The sequence below is a fragment of the Aotus nancymaae genome, unplaced genomic scaffold (genome assembly GCF_030222135.1).
Source record: "Aotus nancymaae isolate 86718 unplaced genomic scaffold, 86718_ANA_hifiasm-v0.15.2.pri h1tg000089l, whole genome shotgun sequence".
In the NCBI taxonomy this organism is placed as follows: Eukaryota; Metazoa; Chordata; class Mammalia; order Primates; family Aotidae; genus Aotus; species Aotus nancymaae.
The window spans coordinates 4,805,216-4,830,129 of record NW_026988504.1 but is presented as its reverse complement, the minus strand read 5'-3'; the positions used below and the strand labels follow the sequence as shown (position 1 = coordinate 4,830,129).

At 53.7% G+C, this 24,914-nt stretch overlaps 2 protein-coding genes across 4 annotated transcripts in view; one reads left to right on the top strand and one right to left on the bottom strand.

Moving 5' to 3' along the window:
- Nucleotides 1-23,237, top strand: part of PGS1 (phosphatidylglycerophosphate synthase 1) — a 44,460-nt gene extending 21,223 nt beyond the window's left edge. The window contains exons 6-10 of one of the 3 annotated variants that reach the window (XR_010339813.1): nucleotides 2,028-2,549; nucleotides 12,969-13,117; nucleotides 17,474-17,603; nucleotides 20,487-20,566; nucleotides 22,662-22,746. Coding sequence is in view for 2 of the 3 variants with exons in the window: in XM_012453589.3 (XP_012309012.2) it covers nucleotides 2,028-2,549; nucleotides 12,969-13,117; nucleotides 17,474-17,593 (791 nt within the window). In the remaining variant the exon portion in view is untranslated. Of the gene's footprint in view, nucleotides 1-2,027; nucleotides 2,550-12,968; nucleotides 13,118-17,473; nucleotides 17,604-20,486 lie in introns of all 3 variants that reach the window. The other 2 variants (XM_012453589.3, XM_064369407.1) reach the window with 2 other exon arrangements.
- Nucleotides 20,663-24,914, bottom strand: part of DNAH17 (dynein axonemal heavy chain 17) — a 169,318-nt gene continuing 165,066 nt past the window's right edge. Inside the window, exons 79-80 of the mRNA XM_064369408.1 lie at nucleotides 23,853-24,078; nucleotides 20,663-22,754 (exon numbers count right to left, since the gene is read on the bottom strand). Of these exons, the coding sequence (XP_064225478.1) occupies nucleotides 22,507-22,754; nucleotides 23,853-24,078 (474 nt within the window). The 3' untranslated portion in view covers nucleotides 20,663-22,506. The remainder of the gene's footprint in view (nucleotides 22,755-23,852; nucleotides 24,079-24,914) is intronic.

Sequence of the window (24,914 nt, the reverse complement as noted above, 5' to 3'; positions counted from 1 at the left end):
GAAAGTGAAGTGGAAGAGCTCAGCTCTGCCCCCTGGAACCAGGCAGGTCCTGGCGTGAGCATTCTGGGGCATTCGCATTCCTGTGATTCCTGTGGCTATGGCTCCCCCGTGGCCTTTAGAGGGCCACTGCTGGATTTGCTACAGTGTGCTGAACTTGGGCAGGAGGGCTTGAACTTGGACCTTGTTAGGAGAAGAGCTCCCCGCCTCCTGTGGACCTAGAATGGAAGCATTTCAGTGGGCCATCGGACGGAAGCCCTGTGCTCTTGTCAGGGGCGTGCTGGGCCTCTGGGCCTGGCTGTGATGTGCGATGCTCTGCCCGCAGCCATGCTCGGTTATACCGTTGTATTTTGAATTTCGTCTGTAAAGAGCTTGTGGAGCTCTTGTTTCTCTTGCTGAGTGCCTACCTAGCATCCTCAGCTTTGCCTTTTGGCCCAGAAAGCCTAAAGTGTTTACCATCTGACCTTAAAGAAAATGTGTGTGGATGCCTGGTCTAATGTAACAGGCCAGGCATGGATGTGAGAGAAAATGGGCCTTGCTAGGCCAGGATGAGAGCCAACAGGCTTGGAGCAGGAGCGGAGAGACTCGAGTGCAGCTGTGCTTTGAAGAGTGAGAGTCCAGGGCGTGCTCAGGCCCCCAGCGCGCCTTCCTCCCGCAGCCCTGTCCAACATGCGGCAGTGTGACTCCTTTTTGCCCTGGATGGTGCTGGCGTCAACAGGAAAGTGTCCTGCACCGGCCAATCCTTCTCTTTGTTCTGTAGCCCAGCCCTGAGAGGCACTGAGTATCTGTCCCTGCCCTCATCTCAGACCGTCCGAACCGGCAAGGATGACTCAGGGCAGCCCTCCTTCCCTGTTTCACTATCCTTTATCAGAATCAGCTTTCCTCAGTTGATATTCTCCATTTCTATATCGTTTTCATTGTATATATAGGTTTTTTTTTTTTTTTTGAGATGGAGTTTTTTACTTTTGTCACCCAGGCTGAAGTGTGGTGGCATGATCTTGGCTCACTGAACCTCTGCCTCCCAGGTTCAATTCTCCAGCCTCAACCTGGAGTAGCTGGGGTTACAGGCACTCGCCACCACGCCTAGCTAGTGTTTTTATTCTTGGTACAGACAGGCTTTCACCATGTTGGCTAGGCTGGTGTCATACTCCTGGCCTCAGATGATCTGCCCACCTCAGCCTCCCGAAGTTGTGGGATTGCAGGCGTGAGCCACCACGCCCGGCCTGATCTTATTTCTGTTTTTTTTTCTTCCCTGTGCTGTATTCCTGGTTTTATTCTGTTTCTTTCCCCTGACTTCTTGCATTGGATGCTTAACTTGTTAATTTTCAGCTGTGTCTTGTCTGACCATAGCATCTTTCCCTTCAGTGTGTCTGCATGGTCACCTGTCACCAGTGTTTTGTCCGAATACAGAGGGCACCCTATGTAGCACCTGAACCTGCCGGTTCTTCCTCTCTCTCAGGCACTGTCACTGCTGTGGCAAGCTTTCCCTGTCAGTGCTTATCCAGGGCTTTCCCTGTGACCCCGTCTGTGGCATACGCATGCTCCTTTTTTGGTTATTCACATGTATCTTAATTTGAATGAGCTTCCTTATTGAAGTAGAACATGCCCAGCGAACGCCAGTCCCAAGTGCACAGCCATGAACCTGTTCCTAGTGGATCCGCTTCCCGGCGGCCCCCCTCTGTCCCCACCCCAGGAATTGCCCGCAAGGTAACCACTCTCCTGATTTCTCTCCCTGTAAATTTGTCTTGCCTGGTTTTGAGCTTGTTTGTAATTGGGATGATAATGTCGACATGCCTTTCACTACTGCCTGAGTGTGGGCTACTGTGGATGAGGCCCTTGTCTTGGGCAAACTCTCGGCAGAGGAGCCTCGCCCTGGGCTTGGGGGGTCTTGGGCTCACTCACTATGTGTTCAGGGAACATCCAGTTGTAGCGTCTGCACCTGCCTGTCACATGCCCTGTTCCCTAAGCTGGGCAGAGTCCAGACCCTCCATTTCTCTTTCCTTCATTCCTCTTTCTGGCTCTTCCTCTAGGTGACCGGGCGGAGTACTGTAAGGCAGCCAATAAGAGGGTCATGGATGTGATCAACTCAGCCAGGATCCGCCAGCAGATGCTGCACGCCCAGACCTTCCATGGCAACTCCCTTTTGACCCAGGAAGACGCAGCAGCTGCTGGGGACCGCAGACCAGCCCCTGACACCTGGATTTATCCACTGATTCAGATGAAGCCCTTCGAGATTCAAATTGATGAGATTGTCACTGAGACCCTGTTGACTGAGGCCGAGTGCGGTGCAAAGGTCTACCTCACCACTGGCTACTTCAACCTGACCCAGGCCTACATGGACCTGGTCTTGGGCACTCGGGCTGAGTACCAGATCCTGCTGGCCTCACCAGAGGTGAATGGCTTCTTCGGGGCCAAGGGGGTGGCTGGCGCCATCCCAGCTGCCTATGTGCACATCGAGCGGCAGTTCTACAGCGAAGTGTGCAGCCTGGGACAGCAGGAGCGGGTCCAGCTGCAGGAGTACTGGCGGAGGGGCTGGACATTCCATGCCAAAGGTGCGCAGCAGCTGGCTGGAGGACGGCCCAGCCTGGGACAGCCACAGCATGGGCGGGGGGTGGGGGGCACTGGCACCTGCCTGTTAGAGTGCTGCCCTTCTCCCTTCTCACCCTCCCAGCAGCCGTTGCAGACATATCATAGTTGTCCCACGACTTGGGGAGATAAGAGCATTCATCTCCCTAAGTGATTATTTTTTTTTTTTTGGAGACAGTCTTGCTTTGTTTCCTAGGCTGGAGTGCAGTAGCATGATCTTGGTTCACTGCAACCTCCACTTCCTTGTTCAAGCAATCCTCCCACCTTCGTCTCCTGAGTAGCTGGGACTACAGGTCTGTGCCACCATGCCTGGCTAATTTTTGTCTTTTTATAGAGACAGGATTTTACCATGTTGCCCACTGGTTTCGAACTCCTGAGCTCAAGTGGTCTGCCCGCCTTACCTCTCAAAAGGTGAATTTCAGCTGCATAAAATCTATCTCTTATGCATCAAAGACTTACATGGTCACATCATTTGGTGGCTGTTGTAAAGATGTGGCGACGTAACACCTCCTAAGAGAGGGAGAGGAACATGCCTTAGTCTTTTCTTTTTTTTTTTTTTTTTTTTTTGAGACAGAGTTTCACTCTTGTTGCCCAGGCTAGAGAGTGCAATGGTGCTATCTTGACTCACCACAACCTATGCCTCCTGGGTTCAAACGATTCTCCTGCCTCAGCCTCCCAAGTAGTTGGGATTACAGGCATGTACCACCACACCTGGCTAATTTTGTATTTTTAGTAGAGACAGGGTTTCTCCATATTGGTCAGGCTGGTCTCAAACTGCCGACCTCAGGTGATCCGCCTGCCTTGGCCTCCCAAAGAGCTGGGATTACAGGAATGAGCCGTCGCACCCAGCCCTTAGCCTGGTCTTGACCGTCAGAGTTCCTGCATGTTGGCAACATTTTCTTTTCTTTTCTTTTTTTTTTTTTTTTTTTGAGACAGAGTCTTGCTCTGCTGCCCAGGCTGGAGTGCAGTGGCGTGATCTCGGCTCATTGCAACCTCTGCCTCCCAGGTTCAAGTGATTCTTGTGCCTCAGCCTCCCGAGTAGCTGGGACTACAGGCGTGCACCATCATGCCTGGCTAATTTTTGTATTTTTAGTAGAGATGGGGTTTCACCATGTTGGCCAGGCTGGTCTTAATGCCTGACTTCATGATCTGCCGGTCTTGGCCTCGCTCCCAAAGTGCTGGGATTATAGACATGAGCCACTGCACCCGGCTGGCAACACCTTTCTCAGGGAGAAAGAGAATTCATTAGGGATCATTTGTTTTGGCGTCAGCAGCCCATTTTTCCTGTATTTCCCTTAGTATTGTTATTGTTTCTTTTCTTATATGTCAATGTATGCCTTTTTCCCCATAGCTGAGGAAATGGGGGCTCTGCACAGTCTTGCTGGTGGTGGGTGGTAAGAAGAGGGTCACAGTCTGTGTTGCTTTTTTTTGAGACAGTGTTTTGCTCTTGCTGCCCAGGCTGGAGTGCAATGGAGCGATCTTGGCTCACTCCAGCCTCCGCCTCCTGGGTTGAAGCGATTCTCCTGCCTCAGCCTCCCAAGTAGCTGGGATTACAGGCATGTGTCACCACACCCAGCTAAATTTTGTATTTTTAGTAGAGATGGGGTTTCACCATGTTGGTGAGGATGGTATCGAACTCCTGATCTCAGGTGATGCACCTGCTTTGGCCTCCCAAAGTGCTGTGATTCCAGGCGTGAGCCACCGTGCTCAGCCTGTGTTGCATGTTTATCCGTCTCAGGCATCCAGCAGAGCAGCCGAAATGGGGCAGAATCCCCGGGGCAGCTCTCCGAGACATGGGTGAAACATGCTGGAAACCTTGTGCTTAGCAACGGGCTTACCTCATGGCCTCTTGATGCTGTGAGGGTACCTGCCTCTAGCAGCGGGACCATAACTCCTTTCTGACGTGGGGGGACCGTTCTTTTCTAGAGAAGGGTAAATGGTGCCTGGAGGCCCTGCGCCGTGAGCACAGCCTGCGGCTTTTCTGGCTTCTCTGGGCAGTCCAGAGGCCTGTTTTGCTCCTCTTGTGGTGCTCCTAGTGGCTTTGATTTGAGGTCATCTTCCAGTGCGCAGCTGGTTGGTTTTTGTTTCTTTTTCTGGGACAGAGTCTCCCGTGTTGCCCAGGCTGGAGTGCAGTGGTGCAATCTCAGCTCATGGCAACCTTCCATCTCCCGGGTTCAAGTGATTCTCCTGCCTCAGTCTCTTGAGTAGCTGGGATTACAGGTGCCTCCCACCACACCCGGCTAATTTTTATATTTTTAGTAGAAATGGAGTTTCACCGTGTTGGTCAGGCTGGTCTTGAACTCCTGACTTTGTGATCCGCCCCCATCAGCCTCCCAAAGTGCTGGGATTACAGGTGTGAGCCAGTGTGCCCGGCCTAAAGCAGTGTTTTTCAACTGCGGGGTGCATTGTAAGAAATCCTGAAGCCCAGGTTCCCCTAGACCTTCATCCAGCTTTGTTGGGATTGAACCAACATGGTGTTTTAAAAACCTCCCTAGGAGATTCTGATGCCTAGCCTTAAGACCCACTGTCCCAGCTTGGAATGGGAAGCTTCTGGCCTGTCCAGGGCATCCCATGTGCTGCTTTGAGTCCCACAAGCCTGCCTAGGCAGGCAGCATTGTTTGTCGTTGGATGTGACCCCAGTGTCCTGCAGGGCCCAGCCTGGCATGTGTTGTGGCTGAACCAGCCTGGTGGACAGTGTCTCAGGGCAGGTGGCCCCAGCCCCTGGCGTGTGTAGAAAGTGTTTCTGGATTGGCATTACTTCTGGGAATAACAACAGTATCCAGGGATGGGGTATTGAAAGAGACGGCCAGTGGGGCAGCTTTGACCTTTGGGGAGGCCACAGATCCACACTGTCGTGTGCTGGAGAGCTGCAGAGCCATGGCTGGGTGTCGCTCTCCTCAACTGCACTGTGCTGGAACTATGAGGAGGCCCCTTAACTCAGTCTGGAGGGTGGGAGTCTCCTGGCCTGTGGCTTCTGACTTTGCCACGGGTTATTTCCCTGAAAGCGGCTCTGATAAACGTGAGCTGACTCCCCAGTTACCGTTGAAACAGAAACACCCAACCTGCTTTTCCGGTGTGCCTCGCCTTTTCCCGGACTGGTGTGCTCCTGCCGCTCCCTCTCTCCTGCCCTGGTGCAGGTGGTGGGGAGGTGCCCTGCATCCAGGAGTGCTGGTTGAGTGGGGAACTGGGGATGATCTTAAAGCTGGGCCCCGGGGCATGTGCCTGTGTGGGGGAGGGGATGTGGGGGAGAGTTGCCAGAGGTGGGTTGGGGGTGGATGGTGCATGGAGGGGGCTGCTGCTGAGCAGAGGGGCTTCATGAACTGGAGGTCAGAGGCCACTTGATGCTGAAGTGAGAGGCGAGGGTCCTTCCCTGCTAAGTGGGATCTGAAGTCAGCACCTCTTCAGGCCCATCTTTTGATGGTCACTTCCCTCAGGGCAGCCTGTGTCAGGTGAGAGATGAGTGGGCAGCCACAGGGTGCTCGTGGATTTGGATGGCTGGCCCAGTGGACCATTTCTTGGCTTGCTGGGTATAGGCTGTGTGTACCTCTTTGGGTGTGTCTGTGTTTGGGCCCCAGAAAATTCCTGCCGGTAGCTCTGCACTGCTACCTCCACTCCCTTACCCAGGCTCGTGTAGGACAGGCCTGGGCTGATCTCAGCTCCTCCTGCTCCCAGAAGCCCTTGGGCAAAGGAGGGTAAGCTGGGACTCTGTGGATTCCCGATCCTCGCCCCTCAGGCCGCACTCCGCTCTCAGTGCAGCACTCCTCTGGAACTGAGGCAACGAGAGGCTTCGAGGAGTGACTGTGTTGAACTTGCTGGTGGCTGCGTGAGTGTGGTGATGTGAGGCACTTTTTCTCATGTGAAATGACCCTGTGGGTCAGCAGCTGCCAGTGGATTTCAGTGCAGTCTGGTGACAGAAAATTCAGAGGGCCGGGGTTTATTTTTCGGTGTTTTCTGTGTTATCAAGTATTGGCAGGACTGTCTGGCAGTTGCTTAGATGGCTTATTGGAAAGATTCTTGTGTGATAACCATTTTCCGACGCAGGATGTATTTTGTTCAGCAGCCTGATACACCTCTCTTGCATACTGTGCTAATTTCTTAACATACTTTATCTGTCAGTCAATCATGTATCTCTCTTTATCACGTTTTACTAAATTGAGCAGTTTCTAAGAACCAGAGGAACCCTCAGCTATTTAAAGGTATGCACTAGAGACTTTTTTTGCAATATGGTTTATCTATTTAGTTCTCATCTGGATTTTTGTAAATGGTACCTGTTTAGAATACTCATGAGAAGCCATGCAAGTGGGATTTGGCATAGGGGATACTAGACTTGAAATCTAGAAGGCTGGTTCTGAGCCCACATTTACCTGTGGCCACAGCTGAGAGACCTGGCTTAACCTCCTTCCTGTGCGGTGGAGGATGGCCCTGGGATTGTCAGGAGGACACGGGGAACAGGGCTCACATTGGACTTTCTGTAAAATAACCATACGGGTCCTAGGCCAGGTGAGGTGCCCTGGTGGGGTGGTGGAGGTTCAAGTCACACTGGGGGCTGAGGGCCGCTGCGCACCCGTTAGCGAATGACTGGCAGAAGCGGGCAGGGGGTCTTGGATCCCTTGGCGCTGTGTCTCTGGCCTTGGTGCCTCGTTTTGTTGCTCTTCTTTCTGATTTGGCCGTGAAGGAAGGTGCTGCTGCCAGGCGTCTTCACCTGCATCGCCTTGGCTTCAGGAGGTGGGGCTGGGTGGGCATCTGGGTTGGATCTCAGGCAGGTGGCAGCTCCTCTGATTCATGGTTGTCAGTTTCCTATTGCCTGGCCCTCGCTCCTTGCCCAGTAGGTGTGGTGGGACGAGGTTCTGGGACCTGGGGTAGAATTTGGACTCTGACGGGAAATGCCTCATGTGCTGCCGCAGACACATCTGGACGGGTGCTGAGCTTTCCTTTCCAAACCCAGTCCTGGCTGGGGGTGGGGTACAGGCAGGAGCAGCCCGGCCTCATCGGCCATTGAAAGTGTGGTATCTGCCGGGTGCCAGTGAGCTCACTTCGAGGTCTTGAGAGGGAGCCTCAGGGGAACCCGAGTAAGTATGAAATATGTCAGGCCAGTTCTCATGTCTCTCCGTCTTTCTACTTCATGGAAAGGTGAGGGACAGAGTGGGTGATGCGCACCCCATCATCAGATTCAGGCAGAGCCAGGCTGTGTTCATCTGCTGGGACATGGGCTCTGCCCTCCGGTGTGCATTTCATGAGGAAGATCAGATCAGTTTTAAGATGTTGACTTCACTTCTGGATGCAGTATTTTAGCATTAACAACACACTGTGGGTGGCTAGGGCGGAGCAGGGTGTTGGATTAAGAGATTTCTGGCTCATGCTGACAGGGAAACCTGTTAATGATTGTGAGAATGTCACTATTTTTATTGCTTTCCTGATAGGCCAATTGGCATTCTGCCCAAAGGTGAACGGATGGTGAGAGCTGGGCAGCCCCACCCTGTTTGCCTAGGCCACATGTGGGGCGGCTCTCCCTGGGAACCCAGTGGGTGTGGTGGGGGTGCTGTGCCCATGTGAATTGCTCACTTCAGGCTGAGCACATGCCAGCCTGTGGGCCCTTAGAATTTCTCAGAGCTGTACTAGCGTCAGAGCAGGCAAGTTCTTCTCTCATAAGGATAAGACGATGATGTCTTCTGTCCCCTCCGTGTTTTTATTGGAGTCTGAGAACCCTGTAAGGTTTATTGCAGAATACTGTGAGGGGCGCTTGAGGGAGGAGTACGTAAGTTGAATTTTTCTAGGAGAGATCCTCTTAAAATGTGTATGCACTCCTGCCTTAGAACTGCAAAGGCCAGGTGTGGTGGCTCACGCCTATAATCCCAGCACTTTGGGAGGCCAAGGTGGGCAGATCACCTGAGGCCAGGAGTTTGAGACCAGCCTGGCCAACATAGTGAAACCCTGTCTCTACTAAAAACACAAAGATTAGCCAGGTGTAGTGGTGTATGTCTGTAATCCCAGCTACTCTGGTGGCTGCGGCACGAGAATCACTTGAACTGGGGAAGTGGAGGTTGCAGTGAGCTGAGATCACGCCACTGCACTCCAACCTGGGCGAGACTCCATCTCAAAACAAAACAAAATCAGCTGGGCACAGTGGTGGCTCACGCCTATAATCCCAGCACTTTGGCAGGCCAAGGTGGGTGGATCACCAGGTCAAGAGTTCGAGACCACCCTGGCCAACACATTGAAACCCAGTCTCTACTAAATATACAAAAATTAGCTGGGCATGGTGGTGGGAGCCTGTAATCCCAGCTACTCGGGAGGCTGAGGCAGGAGAATCACTTGAACCCAGGAGGCAGAGGTTGTGGTGAGCTGAGATCTCACCATTCATTGCACTCCAGCTTGGGCAACAAGAACAAACAAAAAAAACAAAACCTCAGAGCTTTTTTTTTTATACTTAATTTAACCTTCTTTTTTTGGAAGAGCCATTATTGGTCTCATTTTGTTTGTTTTTTTCAAACAGATACTTAACAAGCACCGACTGTGTCCCAGGCATCATTCAGGACATGGAGAATGGGTCACTGGGTGCCAGATAGACTAACCGCCTCCCTCCTGAGGCTTATAGCTTGATGGAAAACAGATAATAAGCAGATGTATCTCTACAAATACTGTCAGGGAATGAGTTATGAAGACCAGAGCAGGAGAAGGCTCCAGGCTGCTGCGGGTCTGTTATGGGGGCTCAAGGAGGCCTCTCTGAGAAGGAGATAGTCAAGCAGTAGGTCTGAGTGAAGAGGGAGTGCCTGTGCCACTGTCTGGGGCCGGAGTGTCCTGGCAGAGGGGACAGAAACGTGAAGCCCCCTTGACTACACGAGGCTTGCAGAATAGCAGGGGTGCTGGGAGTGATGGGGAGTGAGATTGAAGGGTGAGCAGGGCCTGTTGCAAGGGGTCTGAAGCCATGGTTGTGAGTCCTGGGGGAGCGCCGCCGTGGAGGCCAGGAGTGCTGAGGCCTGGATCAGCCTTCCTCAGGGCAGTGTGACTGCAGAAGAGGGGGCCCAGAGCTGTGAGGCAGCAGAAGTGAACTCCAGTTCACGTCCTCCTCTGTTGCTGTGGACACTTGCTTTCTGGTGAGGGTTTGTGGAGTGGCAGCTGCCTCTGCGGCACCCAGGGCTGCTGCGTTTCTCTCTGTCCCACGAAGTGCCAGCAGTCACTCCAGTCCCGAAAGTGCTGTGTCTGCAGGGCTGCCTCCCCACTCTCCAGGCTGTCATTCTGCTGCAAGTCTCCCTTCATCTGATGTTTCCTGGAATGGCAAGGATGTCAGGCCCAAAGGTCAGGCCGTGGGATGAAGAGTCGGGCGTGAAACACATTTCCCGACAGAGTCCCAGCCCCCTGATAGTCTTAGCCCTGTGTATACACAGCCTGACATCCTTCCTGGTGGTGCAGGTCTGACTGGAGCTCCAGACTGCTCAGGCTCAGCGAGGGAGACGAAACAACCTAAAAGGGCTTTTTTTTGAGTCAGGGCTTCTCTCTCTGTTGCCCAGGCTGGAGTGCAGTAGGGGTAATCTTAGCTCACTGCAGCCTTGACCTCTAAAGGGCTTTTAGATTTCCCCTCCCTAGCTGCAAACTTCCCAGTTGCCCTCAGGGCACAGACCAATGGCTAAAACTCCTGAATTGTGAGCTGAAATCTAAAAAAATCGTGGTTCCCAGCTGCCTTGGCCTGTGGGGCACGCTGGGGTGTGGGCATCTCGCAGCAGCACCAGGTGGCATCTCTGGACCTGGCAGGTGCTTTGCTCACGCTGTCTCCTTAGGGCTCCCCAGAGGGCATCAGGCTGGCCTGTGGTCGCTGTTTTCTTTTTGATGGAGAAAGACTGCAGTGCAAATAAGCCTGGAGGGGAGGTTGGTGGGCAGTCTCAGGTAGGTTGAAAATGTGAGCCACCTCTTTAATCCTCAGCATTCACCTGCTGAACCACTTACTCTCTCTCTGTGAAGCATAGATAGACGTAGAGACGGTCTGCAAACACATACACAGTCTATCTTGGGGCTCAGGAATGAGCAGTAGATGGGGGGCAGTTGTGCATGTGATGGAGTTGTGCACTAGAGGTGGCCTGCCTGCTCCTGGGCGCTGGCCCCATCACCAAGCCAGTGTTCAGGTGGATCTGGCAAATAAATCTAAGCCTCACCAGATTCTGTGGTCTAGGGGCTGTGGGGGGATGCTGAGTCATGGTGGCATGATACAGAGCAGCCTGACCCTCGTCACCCATGTGACGTCACATGTCACTGTCCCCTCAGTGGTCTCAGAGCCAGCTGGACAAGTCACACTGAACAGACCCAGTGTTTTACGGGGCTGACCTTGTCATCAGAAAAGTTGGAATGAGCGACGGCAGGTGGGAGGAAGCTCCTGTCTCTGGTCTGAGGCTGGCGGACGTCTGCCCTGCGCCTCGTCTCTCCCAGCTCCGTGCTCTGGGGCAGAGGGGGTGGGAGGGGCTATGTGTATGAGGGGCCACGGGTGCTGTGCTGTTTGGACCCCCCTGGGCAGTGCGGGCCATCTGGATGAGAGCTGCCAGGGGAATGGGCAGCCTGCCCACACCTGTGCTCCTGTGACTCGCCTGCACAGCCAGTGGCCCAGCGGGGCGCTACTGTTTATGGCGTGATGCACACAGGCCAGCAAGTGGCTTTGATGTGGCCCTTGGAGGGGTGGAGACGAGCCCATTACAGGAACAGGCACAGGGCCTCGTCACCTCTTACCCAAGATATTCTTGGAAATGCTGTTGCTCTGAGTGAAGATTAGGAAACCGTCGTCTATTTTAGGAGCCTGGTGTGTGTTACATACTGTGTTGACTCGCCCATGACGATCGTGTGGGTCCCTTGAAAGGGGCGTGTCAGTGGGGGAGAACTCGACACCCCATGGGGAGGGGGAACTTGGGGATGCGGGCATTACTGCAGGGCACCCCAGGGGAGCCGATGGCCACCTGCTTACCCTTACTCACACCTGCTCATACCACTTACCCTTAAACCTGCTCAAGCCACTTACACTTGCTCACACCTGCTCACACCTCACTTATACCCACTCACACCCATTTATACTTGCTCATACCTGCTCACCTTTGCTCACACCTGCTCATTACCTGCTCACCCTTCCCTCACACCCACTTACACCTGCTCACACTGACATCAGGCTGGAGTGTCTGGGAGAAGCATTCTCGGTGCCAGTGAAGGGCAGCATGGAGGGAAGTCTTGAGCTCAGGCCGAGCCTGTGGGAGGAAGGGTGTCTCAGGTGGCTCGTGTCCTTGGGAGGTTAGGTCTTGAGAACAGCCTTTTTAGAAGTAGTTCTGATGGGGGCTGGGCTGTGGGAGTCGGCCCTGGACCTCGGGAAGGTGTGGAACGGGGCGCGGAACGGTGCCTGTTGTCATCTTAGGCAACACATCAGCATCCTGAGGACACCTGTGACCTCGTCACAGAAATGTCCCCGTAGCATGTGTCCCCTTGCCACACAGTGAAACCCAGTGCCCTGCTTTTTCTCCAGCTGTAATACTGACTGGTTCATTTCCCAGCAAAAAAGGGGAACTTGTTGTCTGGGTGTGATGGAAACTTACAGGGCCCTAAAATGTAGTTTTCTCCTCCACTGCCTTGTCCAGCCTGGAAGTCCCTGGGCCCTGTGGGCAGTGACAGCAGAGGTCTCAGTCCTGGACTCCCTTTGTCCTCACAGGGTTTTGGTGCATCAGCAGCTTGAAATAGGGAGGCTGGGTCAGGGAGGCTTGTGTGCCCCTCAGTCAGAAGGGCATGGACGGCCTACCCAGGACCTGTGGTGAGGCAGCCAGCCTTCAAGGCAGACCTGTTCTTTGCCACCCCACGTGACAGCCCCACATCTGCTGGCTTGGGTCTCGGAGGCTGCCCTTTGCCATCTGTCATGTTGCGCGCTGAGAAGTAGGTGAGAGCCGACTCTCGGTGCTCGCAGGAAGGGACAGCCAGCGCGGGCTCCGAGCTTAGCAGGCAGTGCCGGCAGGCCTGGGTGTGCAGAGGCAGTTCAGAGGGGCTTCGAGGCCCTGAGCTTTCTGGGGAAAGGCTGAATGAGAGCTGGGCAGGGTGTGTGAGAGCAGGCCTGCAGGTGGCGTCACCACGTTCCCTCTGGGAAAGCCTCCTTGTCCTGCTTGGGACACGAGGCCACAGTGTGAGTGGTGGAAGCAAAGACCAGCAGTTGAATGGAGGCTGCGTCACAGCCTGGGCTCCCTGCTTCCCGCAGTGCCGGGTAGGGGTGAAAGAGCGCGTCCTGCCCGGTGTAGGCTGCCCGCCGCTCCGCGGCAGCCCCTCGTGTCCAGGCCCTGGGGTCGGCGCTTTTCTTAGATTGCAGCAGTGTGTGGAGAGGACCTCGGCAGGTGCTGTGCTCATTTCCTGTCTGCACGTTTCCTTTTCCCCCGCAGGCCTCTGGCTGTACCTGGCAGGGAGCAGCCTGCCCTGTCTCACGCTGATTGGCTCTCCTAATTTTGGGTACAGGTCAGTCCACCGGGACCTGGAGGCCCAGATTGCGATCGTGACAGAGAACCAGGCCCTGCAGCAGCAGCTTCACCAGGTTGGTCGGGGCAAGTGGGATTTCCTGGGGTGCTGAGGGTGTGGCTGGGGGCCCAGGCTCGCCCTGAGAGCTGTCCTCTGAGACATCGAGTGAGACTCAGAGCAGAGCGAGAAAGACTCGGGGTCCCCGAGAGGGCAGTGATGGTGGCTGAGCCTCGGAAGATTGTGCCTATGACTTCCCAGATGCTTCGCGTCCCACATCCTAAGGACTTTTTCTTTGTCTGCACTAGAAGAGACTATCATTTTCTCCCTTGGACCTTCCCCTTTTAAGAAAAAGCATCAACTGTTAAAGGTTCAGCAGTAGGGCTGGGCATGGTGGCTCACGCCTGTAATCCCAGCACTTTGGGAGGTCGAGGCAGGTGGGATCACCTGAGGTCAGGAGTTCAAGACCAGTCTGGTCAACATGGTGAAACCTCGTCTCTAGTAAAAATACAAAAAATTAGCTGGGCATGGTGCCCGTAATCCCAGCTACTTGGGAGGCTGAGGCAGGAGAATCGCTTGAACCTGGGAAGTGGAGGTTGCAGGGAGCTGGGATCATACCACTGCACTCCAGCCTGGGCAACAAGAGCGAAACTCCATCTCAAAAAAAAAAAATGTGGTTCGGCCCTCTTTTGATAATAGTAGTCTTTTTTCTCTTTGAGGGAGATAAAAGAAGGTTACTAGGAGGTCGTGAGTGCTTCTGGATGGAGCTCCATTTGATGACCTGCAACGGTGTGGATAGACTTAGAAATGGGAGCACGCTGTCCTTTTGGCTGAGACCTTCATGGTGCCTTGGGTTCATGCATTTGTGACCTTTACAATAACTCTTTTCCGTGGAGCCCTGAGGCATCGGACTGTGACTTTGTGAAGCTTTTGTGCTCCAGGGTTGGGGAATAACTGTTGCAACATTGTTGGAGCCTTTGTTGATGGACGGACAAGGAAATGGTCACTGCTGTGTCCCTGGGATCTGCCCTCCTGCAGTCTGGGAATCTTGTCGGTGACCGATTGGGGCCTTGGTGCCAGGAAAAGCTTCACCACCACGATAGGCGCAAGAGGAAGTGACAGCGGTCATACTCTGGGTGGGCCAGTGGGGTAATGGGTTTGTTCAGGTTTCTTCCTGCAGTGAGGCTTACAGCAAACGACGGAGGAAGCCCCCACAAGCTGAGAGATTCCAGTAATAGGGTGACAAGCTGGCCTTAGAGCCAGGCTGGTGGGAAAGACCTGAGCCTGCAGCTTTCAACAGCAGGCTTTCCTGGACTTCTGCCTCAATTGCAGAGAGCTGTTCGCAGAGACTCCACTGGAGCTCTGTGCCAGGGCAGTAGAGTCCTTGGTGATTTCGGCCTGGGGCCAGGATGGGTTCTGCGTGGATCTGAGTTGACTGGGGAGCCTGTGCCTGGGGTCCTGGTATTGGCTGTCCTCCCCCACTGCCCTAGTAAGGGAGCTGAACCCACATCCTGGATCTTGAGAAAAGCTGGGGCCGGTTGTGGTTAGGAGCTGCTTTCTCAAATGACATATTTGGGATATTTTCTTTTTCTTCCCAAACCTGAATCCCAGGGGTTTTTGCTTGTGGGAGGGTGGTAGCTCTGCTGCTGTAGCTCTTCCATTCTTTAGGGACAGACTATGAAACAGAAATATGTTTCCAGATAGTTCCACGTATATGCACATATACTGGGACTGCAGCTGCCCTCCAGTGCCATCCGGTGCCTGGTCCCTAGATGCCAAATCCTGCTGGGACTGCTCAGCCTCTAGCCTCCCCACAGCCCAGAAAGTCCCTAAAGCCCCAGCTACCAGGGGCTCCCTGCTCTCTGAAGCTGTGTCTGGAGCTTTCCTTGGGAATTCAGGGAAGGGCCCTCCTATTCATGTCACATTGGGCACTGGGAATCGGGAGATATTTTTATCAGAATCTGAAGTCCCTCCCTCCACTTAGTGCATACAATAAACACTGAAAGCTTCCTGGTTTTGTTCAGGGAACATGGTTTACCACTTGTGACCCAAGAAAGACTCCCTCGAACAGCGTCGTAACCTCGTCAGCTGACTTCCTTCTCCATCCCTGTTGTGGAGTCTATGAGGAAACCTAAGTGTTTCTGGTAATTTAATTGCAGTCTTGGCTGGGTATTCATTTGAAGACATAAAGCTGGAGCCGGGTCTGTGGAGACTTCTGCAAACCAGCCCCCCGAGACCAGAGCTGGCTCTTCCATCAGGCGTGTCCAGCCAGGGATTGGGACCTCAGCAGCAGTTAGGAGGCCCCCATGTCTGTGACGCGTGGGGCTGCGGGGCTGCTCAGTTGAGAGTGTGGCCTGGACCCACGGTGGGGCCCACTGAGCACGGGATGGGGGCAGGGAGAAATGAAGTCAGGGCCCTGGCTTTCCCAGCTCTTGATGGGAAAAGCCAGCGCCACATTCTGTAGGGTTCTGGAGTGTGGGGTATCCTCTTTCCGTTCCCCTGAGGCAGACGAGTTGCCAGGGCTGCGCTGTCCCTCTCGGCCTCCAGAGCAGGGAGTGTCCCGCTCTGAGTGGCACAGGCCACCCCTGCCGCTGTCCTGCGGTTGGTCCGTGGTCATCACCTGTGGTTCTCATGACAGTGTGGATGTAGGTATGGCCCAGATATTACAGAGGAGAGCGCTGGAGACTGACAGTGGTGGGGACAGGGCTAGAGCTGTGGGTGCGACCGCGTGAGCACTGCCAGGTGCCCCGCTGAGGGGAGCACTTGGAGGGCAGACTCTTCCAAGAGAAGCTTCTCTTCAAAGATCCCAAACGCCATTTCTGACAAAGCATATGTAAAATTTTTTTTGGAGACAGTCTTGCTCTGTCGCCTGGACTAGAGTGCAGTGGCGTGATCTTGGCTCACTGCAACCTCCGCCTCTGAGGTTCAAGTGATTCTCCTGCCTCAGCCTCCCAAGTAACTGGGATTACAGGTGCCCACCACCACACCTGGCTAATGTTCGTATTTTTAGTAGAGGTGGGGTTTCACCATGTTGGCCAGGCTGGTCTTGAACTCCTGACCTCAAGTGATCCTCCTGCCTTGGCCTCCCAAAGTGCTAGGATTATAGGCATGAGCCACCGTGCTCCGCCGCATATAGAAATGTTTTTAAACCTGTCTTTGAATATGAAATTAACAAATGTTCACTGTAAAAATTAAGGAAAGTGGAAAGAAACTAACCCTTTCATTGAGGGAAAACCACCGAGGCAGGCAGGGAAACGTCGTGAGGATTCCCTGCCTGCCTCCTGTGGACAGTGTATGGAGAGGCAGAGCTTTAAGCAGCAGATGAGGATCCTGTGTGTACATGTATTTCATGTCCAGCTTCCTCTGTCTGCTGATGCTGGGCACTTTCCCATACGATTAGGTGAACGTTCTTCTCATGGTGAACGCTGGTATGTCATATGAGTTGTTAGTAAGTTTGTGGTGAATGCTGGTTTGTCATGTGAGTTAGTAAGTTGGCTGCTGGATACTTAGGTGGTTTCCAGTTTTTCCCTGTTACAAATATTGTTGTGATAAATATAAAAATCTTAGTGCACAGTGATTTTCTCGGGGTAGACTCTGGCAAAGGGAGCTTTGAAGGCTCTTGGTACCTGTTGCCAGACCTCACGCTAGAAGATGACTTGGTCCCCTTCCCTCAGCATGGACGGGAGTGCCCGTGTACTGCACACTCATCAGCGGGGGGATGACATCACAGAACAGCTTTGTGCCAATCTGATAGAAGGAAAACTGTCTCATTGAAAAAATACCTCATTATTTTCATTTGCACTACCTCATTTAGTGAAGGTGAACGTTTAAAATATTTTTTCCCACCAGTTATATTTCTTCAACTTGAAATTGAAGAAATTTAGAGTCCTATACATGTCTTGGTCTTAAAAGCCTTTTTTTTGGAGACGAGGTCTCACTTTGTCACCCAGGCTGGAATGCAGTGGCACCGTCACAGCTCACTTTAGCTTCGACCTCTCAGGCTGAAACCATCTCCTGCCTCAGCCTTCCAAGCAGCTGCGACTACAGGCATACACCACCATACCCCGCTAATTTAAAATTGTTTTCATAGAGATGATGTCTTCCTATGTTGCCCAGGGTGGCCTCAAACTCCTGGGCTCAAGCGATCCTCCTGCCTCAGCGTCCGTAAGTGTTGGGATAATAGGCTTGAGCCACTGTTTCCAGCCCTTAAAAGTCTTTAGGAACACAGCTTCTTAGCTTTTCTAAGGAATGTTTCACAGTGGCAACCTGTAGGACCTGGCATTGCCTGCCACTAGCACACTCTGAATCTCTGGGCCAGGTAGACACGTGAAGTCAGGGTTCTCCAGGCTGGCCTGAGGGGCTGGGCTGGGGCCGGCCGGCCGTGTTGTATGGTACTGGAGGGGACTCACTATTCTTGTATGTTCCTCTTCCTCAGGAGCAAGAGCAGCTCTACCTGAGGTCGGGTGCGGTGTCATCTGCCACCTTTGAGCAGCCGAGTCGGCAGGTGAAGTTGTGGGTGAAGATGGTAACTCCACTGATCAAGAACTTCTTCTGAGGACAGACAGGTGTGGTCTCTAGCGTCTCAGCACGTTCTTCCCGGGTGTTCACAGGTCGGGCAGGTGGTTGTTCTGACTCAACCAGAGCTCCCAGAGGGCTCTTTCATCCCTCTCTGTTAAACACAGAGCACCATCTTCAGGGGTGGGGCAGCTGTCCTCAAAGCGTTTGAAACCTGATGCTAAATTAGGCAGTCTGTTCAGCTTCCATCAGATACACACTTGACCAAGCCCCAGGTTGCCTGTGCTGGGGTCAGCAGTGGCATCCCGGGGGGTCCCGAAGAGGCCCTGGGGCAAGGGCTCAGGGATGAGGGGGGCAGAAAGGCAGATTGAGCCCCTCCAGGCTGAGCACACTGGTGCAGAAGACGTAGATGTGGGATGGGGGAGTGCTGTTGCTCGTGAGAGAGGCTCTGGCTTGCTGCCTTGGCCAGCTGTAGCCCACAGGGTGGGGCGTCGGTGGAGCCAGACCCCGGGTTGCTGCCTTGACGCCTTGCTGACGTCTCTGTGATGTGGTTGCAGAGATGTGCCCTTCTAGTCTCTGGAGGTTGAGTAACAGGACCCGCTCTGCCCACCCAGGAGGGGCCTGCCGCTTCACCAGGGGCACTGGTGGGGTCCCACAGTCACCTGAGGAACCCTGGACTGTCTTGACGCCTGGAGGTCTGGGCAGGGGTTGGCTACCGTTAAAGGTGGGGCGCTCTGCCCAGTGGCCCTGTGTGTTCTGGATCCCTCACGGCCTGGACTGCACTGCAGCTGGGATCAGGCTTCTGAGGCCCGTGCTCTCTGGGTCTGGATGTTGTGGGTGGCTCTGGTGCTTTGGATGACTGGGCCTTTGGATGGCGGCTTGTGGGGAAGGGAGAGGAGTCAGATGAGCCAGGGCCCATGTGGCCAGCGCACGTGCTAGTGCTGGTGCCACGTGTGTGCAGCGTGGGCACCCTGAGCGCCGGCCACCTAGGTTCTCCGCTAAATCTCATTCTTAAAAAATGTGTAGTTCATCTTGTAGCCTTTCCTAGTTACTTTAATTACTTTTAAAGAATGACAATACTAAAAGCTGAAGAAACTGTGGCCATTTCTTGCTCTCCCTTCCCCCAAGCAGCTACGATTGGCTGGTTTATTCCGATGTGCACACGTGTCCGTGTTTCTAAATAATGTGCATATCGTGCTATCGTCCCCTAAAATCCAGACTAACCGAAACAGCACTGGTGTCCCTCCTGAAACAACCATTAGCACAAAGGCCATAGGATCAAGTACCTAGATGGTGTTCACAGTTCCAGTTGCCTTAACGTTTTAAATTTTTTCAGTTGTTTGACTTGAAGTCCAATTAAGGATTACACTTTGTGATTGTTTTCCCTAACAACTGATTTTTTCAAGAATGAACTTTATTATTATTTCAGACAGAGTTTCACTCTTGTTGCCCAGACTGGAGTGCGATGGCATGATCCTGACTCACCACAGCCTCTGACTCCCAGGTTCAAGTGATTCTCCTGCCTCAGCCTCCCAAGTAGCTGGGATTACAGGCATGTGCCAGCATGCCTGGCTAATTTTCTATTTTTTTTTTTAGTAGAGAAAGGGTTTCACCTTGTTGGCCAGGCTGGTCTCAAACTCCCAACATCAGGTGATCCGCCCACCTCAGCCTCCCAAAGTACTGGGATTACAGGTGTGAGCCACCGCGCCCAGCCATGAACTTTACTTGTATTGGATCTACTTAAAACATTTTTGTGTCACCTAGTAGCATGGGATTTTGAATACACGTCAAGTGTATGTATAAAGCCAGCTCCTCACATCCCCCAGTGTCTCCAGCAGTCGCTTTCGAAACCTCACTGCCTAATGTATCTTCAGGTGCTTGACCCTTGCACAGAGAGAAGCTTCCTGGGCTCCAGGGCATGGCAGCCTGTCCTTTCGGGGAGTGAGATTGGATTCAGTCCCTGCACTTTGCCTCTGGAAGCGGCTTCTGGCCTTTCCTTCCTGGGCTGGCAGCGGTCACTGTCACCCTTCATGGGGTCTGAAAGGCTGCTTGGGCTCAGTGCCGGGAGCACCTGGTCTTAGACCAGGCAGACTGCAGTTTGAGTGGCTGTGGGTAAGTGGAGCGCAGCCTGGCCGCACTGCCCTGGGGCAGCCGCACAGCAGTGAACGCTGTTTGCCTTCAAACTAGTTATTAGGGTGTCCTGTGGGACAATTAGACAGAGGAGCCAAAGGAATGTGCAGGGGCACTGGGTTTCTGTTTGCAGAGAGGCTTTCGGTAAACAGAGTTCGCATTCCTACAGATTCTGTGGGACCAGAGTAAACATCATTGTGCCACAGCCGGGTTTAAGCAATCTGCAGTGCTGTTCCCGCAGCACGCCGCTGCTCCCTCTGCCTCTGCTAATGACCTTTGAGGCTGTCCCAGGCAGGTTTTCTTGAGGAGCTCCCCAGACCAAGGCTCCCTCACTCTGCAAAGCAGCCGGAGCAGCAGAGCGAGCCATGGGCGGCGACTGCCACTGTCCTCATGGCATTCCAGGTGCGCACGGTTGTCACGCTTCAGTCCCGGCGTTCCCCGTCCCTGGAGTGCAGCTTCAGCACGAATCATCTCTTGGAAAGTTTAGAGATAATTTTATCTACCCACAATATGTGCATGTGGAATAGATTACTTTTATTTCAGCATCTAAAGGCAAAATGGAAAAAGCTCACATTTTGTGGTTATTACCAGGGACTGAAGTGAGTTGCCCTGCGGCCCCTGGCAGTTTTATCTCCTCTGGTCACATGAAGGGCGGCAGTGACCCCTCCTGGCCAGCAGAGGTATTGGCCCAGCCAGGCCAGAGAGGCTGAAACTGCCTCCTTCCCTGAAGCCCCAAAGGGGCTGGATTCCTTGGATGCCAGGAAGGGAGGATTTGAGGGATGTTTTTCTTCTCCCTCTGATAGCCCTGTTGGGCCCTAAGATGGTTGTGAACCGTTTCCCTCAGAATTTGGACTTTGTAGATGCTTCTTAACTCATGAGTTAGGTGAGTAAACTTGGAAAAATGTTTTTGCAAAATTTGAAAGTCAAGCTGAATTTAGAACGGTATTTGTAGTTGGTTGGTTTGCCTTTTTTTCCCGCCTTTTGAGACAGGGTCTTGCTGTCACCCAGGCTGGAGTACAGTGGTATGATCACGGCTCACCACATGCTTGACCTCGTGGGCTCAATCACCCCTTCAGCCTCAGCCTCTCGAGTAGCTGGGACCACAGGAGCATACCACCATGGCCGGCTAAGTTTTTGTATTTTTGGTAGAGACGGGCTTTTGTCATGTTGCCCAGGCTGGTCTTAAACTCCTGAGCTCAGGTGATCCACCTGCCTCAGCCACCCAAAGTGCTGGGATTACAGGCATGAGTCACGGTACCTGGCTAATTTTTTATTTTGGTAGAGATGGAGTCTCACTGTGTTGCCCACGCTGGTCTCAAGTAATCCTGCGATGCTGGGAGTAGAGGCTTGAGCCACTGCACCCGGCCTGCTTTCCTTGGAAGCCTAAGAAACGTTGAAGACAGGGCATGGTGGCTCATGCCTGTAACCCCAGCACTCTGGGAGGCCTGTGTGAGTGGATCACCTGAGGTCAGGAGTTTGAGACCAGCCTGGCCAACATGGTGAACCCCCATCTCTACTAAAAAGACAAAAATTAGCTGAGTGTGGTGGTGGGCACTTGTAATCCCAACTACTTGGGAGGCTGAGACAGGAGAATCGCTTGAACCCAAGAGGTGGAGGTCGCAGTGAGCTTAAGACTGGGCCATTGAAGTCTGTCTCAAAAAAATGTTGAGGATTATGGCTTGGTCCCCCTGGGATCCATCTTTTCTGGCGTTTGCGGCTGCCTCCTCTTGTCCCTCAGGTGTCTAGTTAATCTTCTCCCTTGTGCCTGTACACTGCTGCCCTGGCCGCCTTGCTGCAGCGTCCCGCTTCGGCACAGCCACGGAGAGTCCGGCAGGTCTCCCGCTTCCTGCTCTCAGTATCTGCTGAAATCATTCCAATTTCAGAACAGTGGGGGGCTCTCTGCCAAGACCACTCACAGCCGTGGAGTGAGGAGGGTGCCGCTGTTTTCCTGAGCCCTCTCTCTGCACAGCTTGAGGGTGGTTGTTCAGGGTTGTCCTGTAGATACTTACACCATGGAGAGAGAAGCTGCAGGACTTGTCCAAAGAACAAGGACCTTGCCTGCCTTATGCCAGGGTCGCAGTTCACTGTAGAGAGGCCTGGCTGGTCCGAGCCTGCAGTCCACGTGGGTGACTGCCATCTGCAGGTGAGGCAGGAAGAAGAACTGATGGTGGGGCTGAGGGCAGTGGCCAGAAGGAAAAAGAGTTGCCGCAGAGGACTGGGAGACACCTGTGAGCACCCGGGACACGGCACTTGTCTGGGAGAGGGGGGTCCCTGAGTACCCCGTGGTTTCAGAAAGAGCAGGCGTTGGGCAGGGAAGTGCTTCTGCTGTGTGGAAATAGCACCTGTGGGAACAGCTTGTTCTAGATTCTTTGGGTAGGGGCTTGGGTATGTTTCCATAGTTGTAAAAGGTACTTAGTGTTGATCTTGAGAACAAGGAATAATGCCTGATGAGACTGTGTGGAGGTGGCAGCTCCTGTTGCGGGGAACGCCCTGTCCCCTCATTGGTAGCTGGTTTGCAAATAGCATCAGGCTAGAGGGTATGACTGCCTAGCCCCGACCCCACCGACAAGTCAGGATTTGGGGTTGGTTTGCCTCTGGCTGCTGGGAATCGAGGGCTTTCCCAGCCCTGCGGTGGCTGTCAGGCGCAGAATGGAGTCAGATGGGTATGGCTGAGTGGCTCCACTTGCTTTAATCTGCCCCGCCTTTTCCACCCTCTGTTAGGTTCAAATGCACTTGGTTACAAAGCACCCTGATTATTTAAGAGAACAAAAAACCACCACCAGTTCCTGTAAAGAATAGTTGCAGGCAGGACCCAGGAGCGAGCTACACCTGTAGGAGCAGCGCCACGGCTGCCAGGATCCACTTCGCTGCCTTCTCTTTGGTCTTCAGGTTAAAGGTCCAGACATAGGTGGGGCCACGGATGCGTGTTTTGTACACGGGACACTCATACATGTTCTTGGTCTCCATGCGGTCCACAGGAACGGCCTTGATGAAGATGACAGGCATGGCCGGCGTCAGCTCCTTCAGCCGCGCTTCGGCGATGACTCCGGTCTGGGTGTCCCAGCGAGCCCCTGCGGGGACAGCATGGCTGAGGGTTGGGAGGTGACTGGGTCCTGTCTGGAACACTGCAGTAAGTGAGGGGAGGGGCTGGTCCTCGAGTTACCCGCCCTTTGCAGAGATGATGGGCTCCACCCCGAAAGGCATCAGGCCACGTGCCATGGCCGTAAGCAGAGGCCCTCGGAGGTGAGGGCGTGCATGTCATAACTACCCTGTGTCTCGCTGTGCACGAACAGCTCAGCTAAAGCCCTTGGGTTCCACCTGTTTTAAAAGAGCCTCATCTGTCAGCCTAATATCAGTGGCAGGAAGTCATAACTCCAGCTAAAAATTAAAGTTCCCTGCCTCTTCATGTGTCCTGTCTGCCCCGTGTGTACACAGTGTCATCATATGTCTATGCATATAAACATGATTTGCCTTTAACCGGACTATTATTTCTACTCGCCCTATTTAATGTTTCTCTTTCTGTCTGAAATTTCAAAATAAACATGGAGAGCGCTGCTGCTGTGCTTATCTTTGGTGGTGTGGGAAATGGGGTGCCTGAGCTGTTGCTGCCCGGCCCTGACACCCCACAGGTAAGGGGGTGATGTTAGCTGTTGAGGGAGGCAGACTTCTAATGGGTGCCCCTGCCTCTTTTTCCTGGAACCCTGTGCCCCAGGAGCCACAGCAGCTTGGGGAGTGGGTGGGATTTGGACAGGAGCACCTGGCATAGGGCCAGCCCACATGCCCTGGAGCCTCAGTGCAGCCACAAAACGCACTTCTGGCCTGGGCTCACTGCTCCATGTCCGGGAAAGGCTGCGTTTTTCAGCGTTTCTCATCAGGTCAAAGCTGCTCTCACACAAGCTCTGCTGTTTTCAGTAAAGCAGAGGCCAGGGGACTGGGGTGGGACGTTTCTGGTCTCCTGCAGACCCCCCTGTACATTCTCCGAATCCTCTCACCCCTCTCTAGGATCAGCATGGTTCTGGCCTGCAGGCTGATGCCCCTGAGAGCGCCTCTCTCCCGCCTGTCCCCACGGCTCTTGAACAGCCTGTCTTTGCCAAGAGCTAGTTTTATTTCCTCTTGCCAGGTAGCATTGGCTCTGGTAGCTTCTGCAGACAGACCAGAGCCCTCCTTACCTTCCATGAAGAGTCCATACACATAGGAGCCCTCTCGGGGGGGAGCGGTCATGTCTTCCCGGTTTTTCTTGGTCACTTCCACAGACAGACACATCTTGTCCAGGGGCCACTCATTCTTCCTGGCCATGGACTGCATGATGGCTGTGAGGAAGGACTGGGGGTTGAAGAAGCCAGCCAGCCACACAGTGGTGGGCAGGGCAAAGTCTGTCGTCCAGGCCTCGAGTTCCTGCAAGGACACACGAACCGCTGAGAGGAGACGGCAGGGAATGACAGGGCCTCAGCCATTCTGAGCAGGGGTCATGCCAGGACCTTCCACAGGCCACTCAGTAAGCTGGGAGTGGTGGATGGAAGGTGGGCTGTGGAGCTTGGCCACCTGCCTGGATGCAATTTTGCTTTTTTTTTTTTTTTTTTTGAGATGGAGTCTCACTGTGTCACCCAGGTTGCAGTGCAGTGGCACAACCTCAGCCTCCCGGGTTCAAGTGATTCTCCTGTCTCAGCCCCCTGAGTAGCAGGGATTATAAGGCACGCACCACCACACCTGGCTTATTTTTTGCATTTTTAGCACAGATGGGGTTTTGCCATGTTGGCCAGGCTCCATCTTGAACTCCTGGCCTCAAGTGATTCGCCTGCCTTGGCCTCCCAAAGTGCTGGGGTTACAGGCATGAACCACCATGCCCAGCCACTGTCTGCTCCATTTTAAACGAGGGAATGGGAAGAGAAGGATCAGGAAGGGAATGGCTTCCCATCTGTGGATAGTTTAGGAGCCCAAAGAGGCTCTTGCCTTCATTGTCTTGCTCCTTATAGAGGGCAGCTTACCCTTCGAGTGTCGCATGAGGAGCTGCTGATGGAAGCTGCTCTCACTGCGGCCTGGCTTATTTTCCTCCTTCGGGAGGAAAGGCCTCAGGGCGTGTGAGGAGCCTGGGCTAGGCCCTTCCGGCCCTGCTCTGACAGAGGCCGGACCCCTAGGAGCCACCCGGCCGTCAGGGCCATGCTCCCTCAGGGTGTGCTGAGCCCTAGGCACTCGGCCCCTGAGTCTCAAGTCAGGAAGCCTCTCAGAGAAAG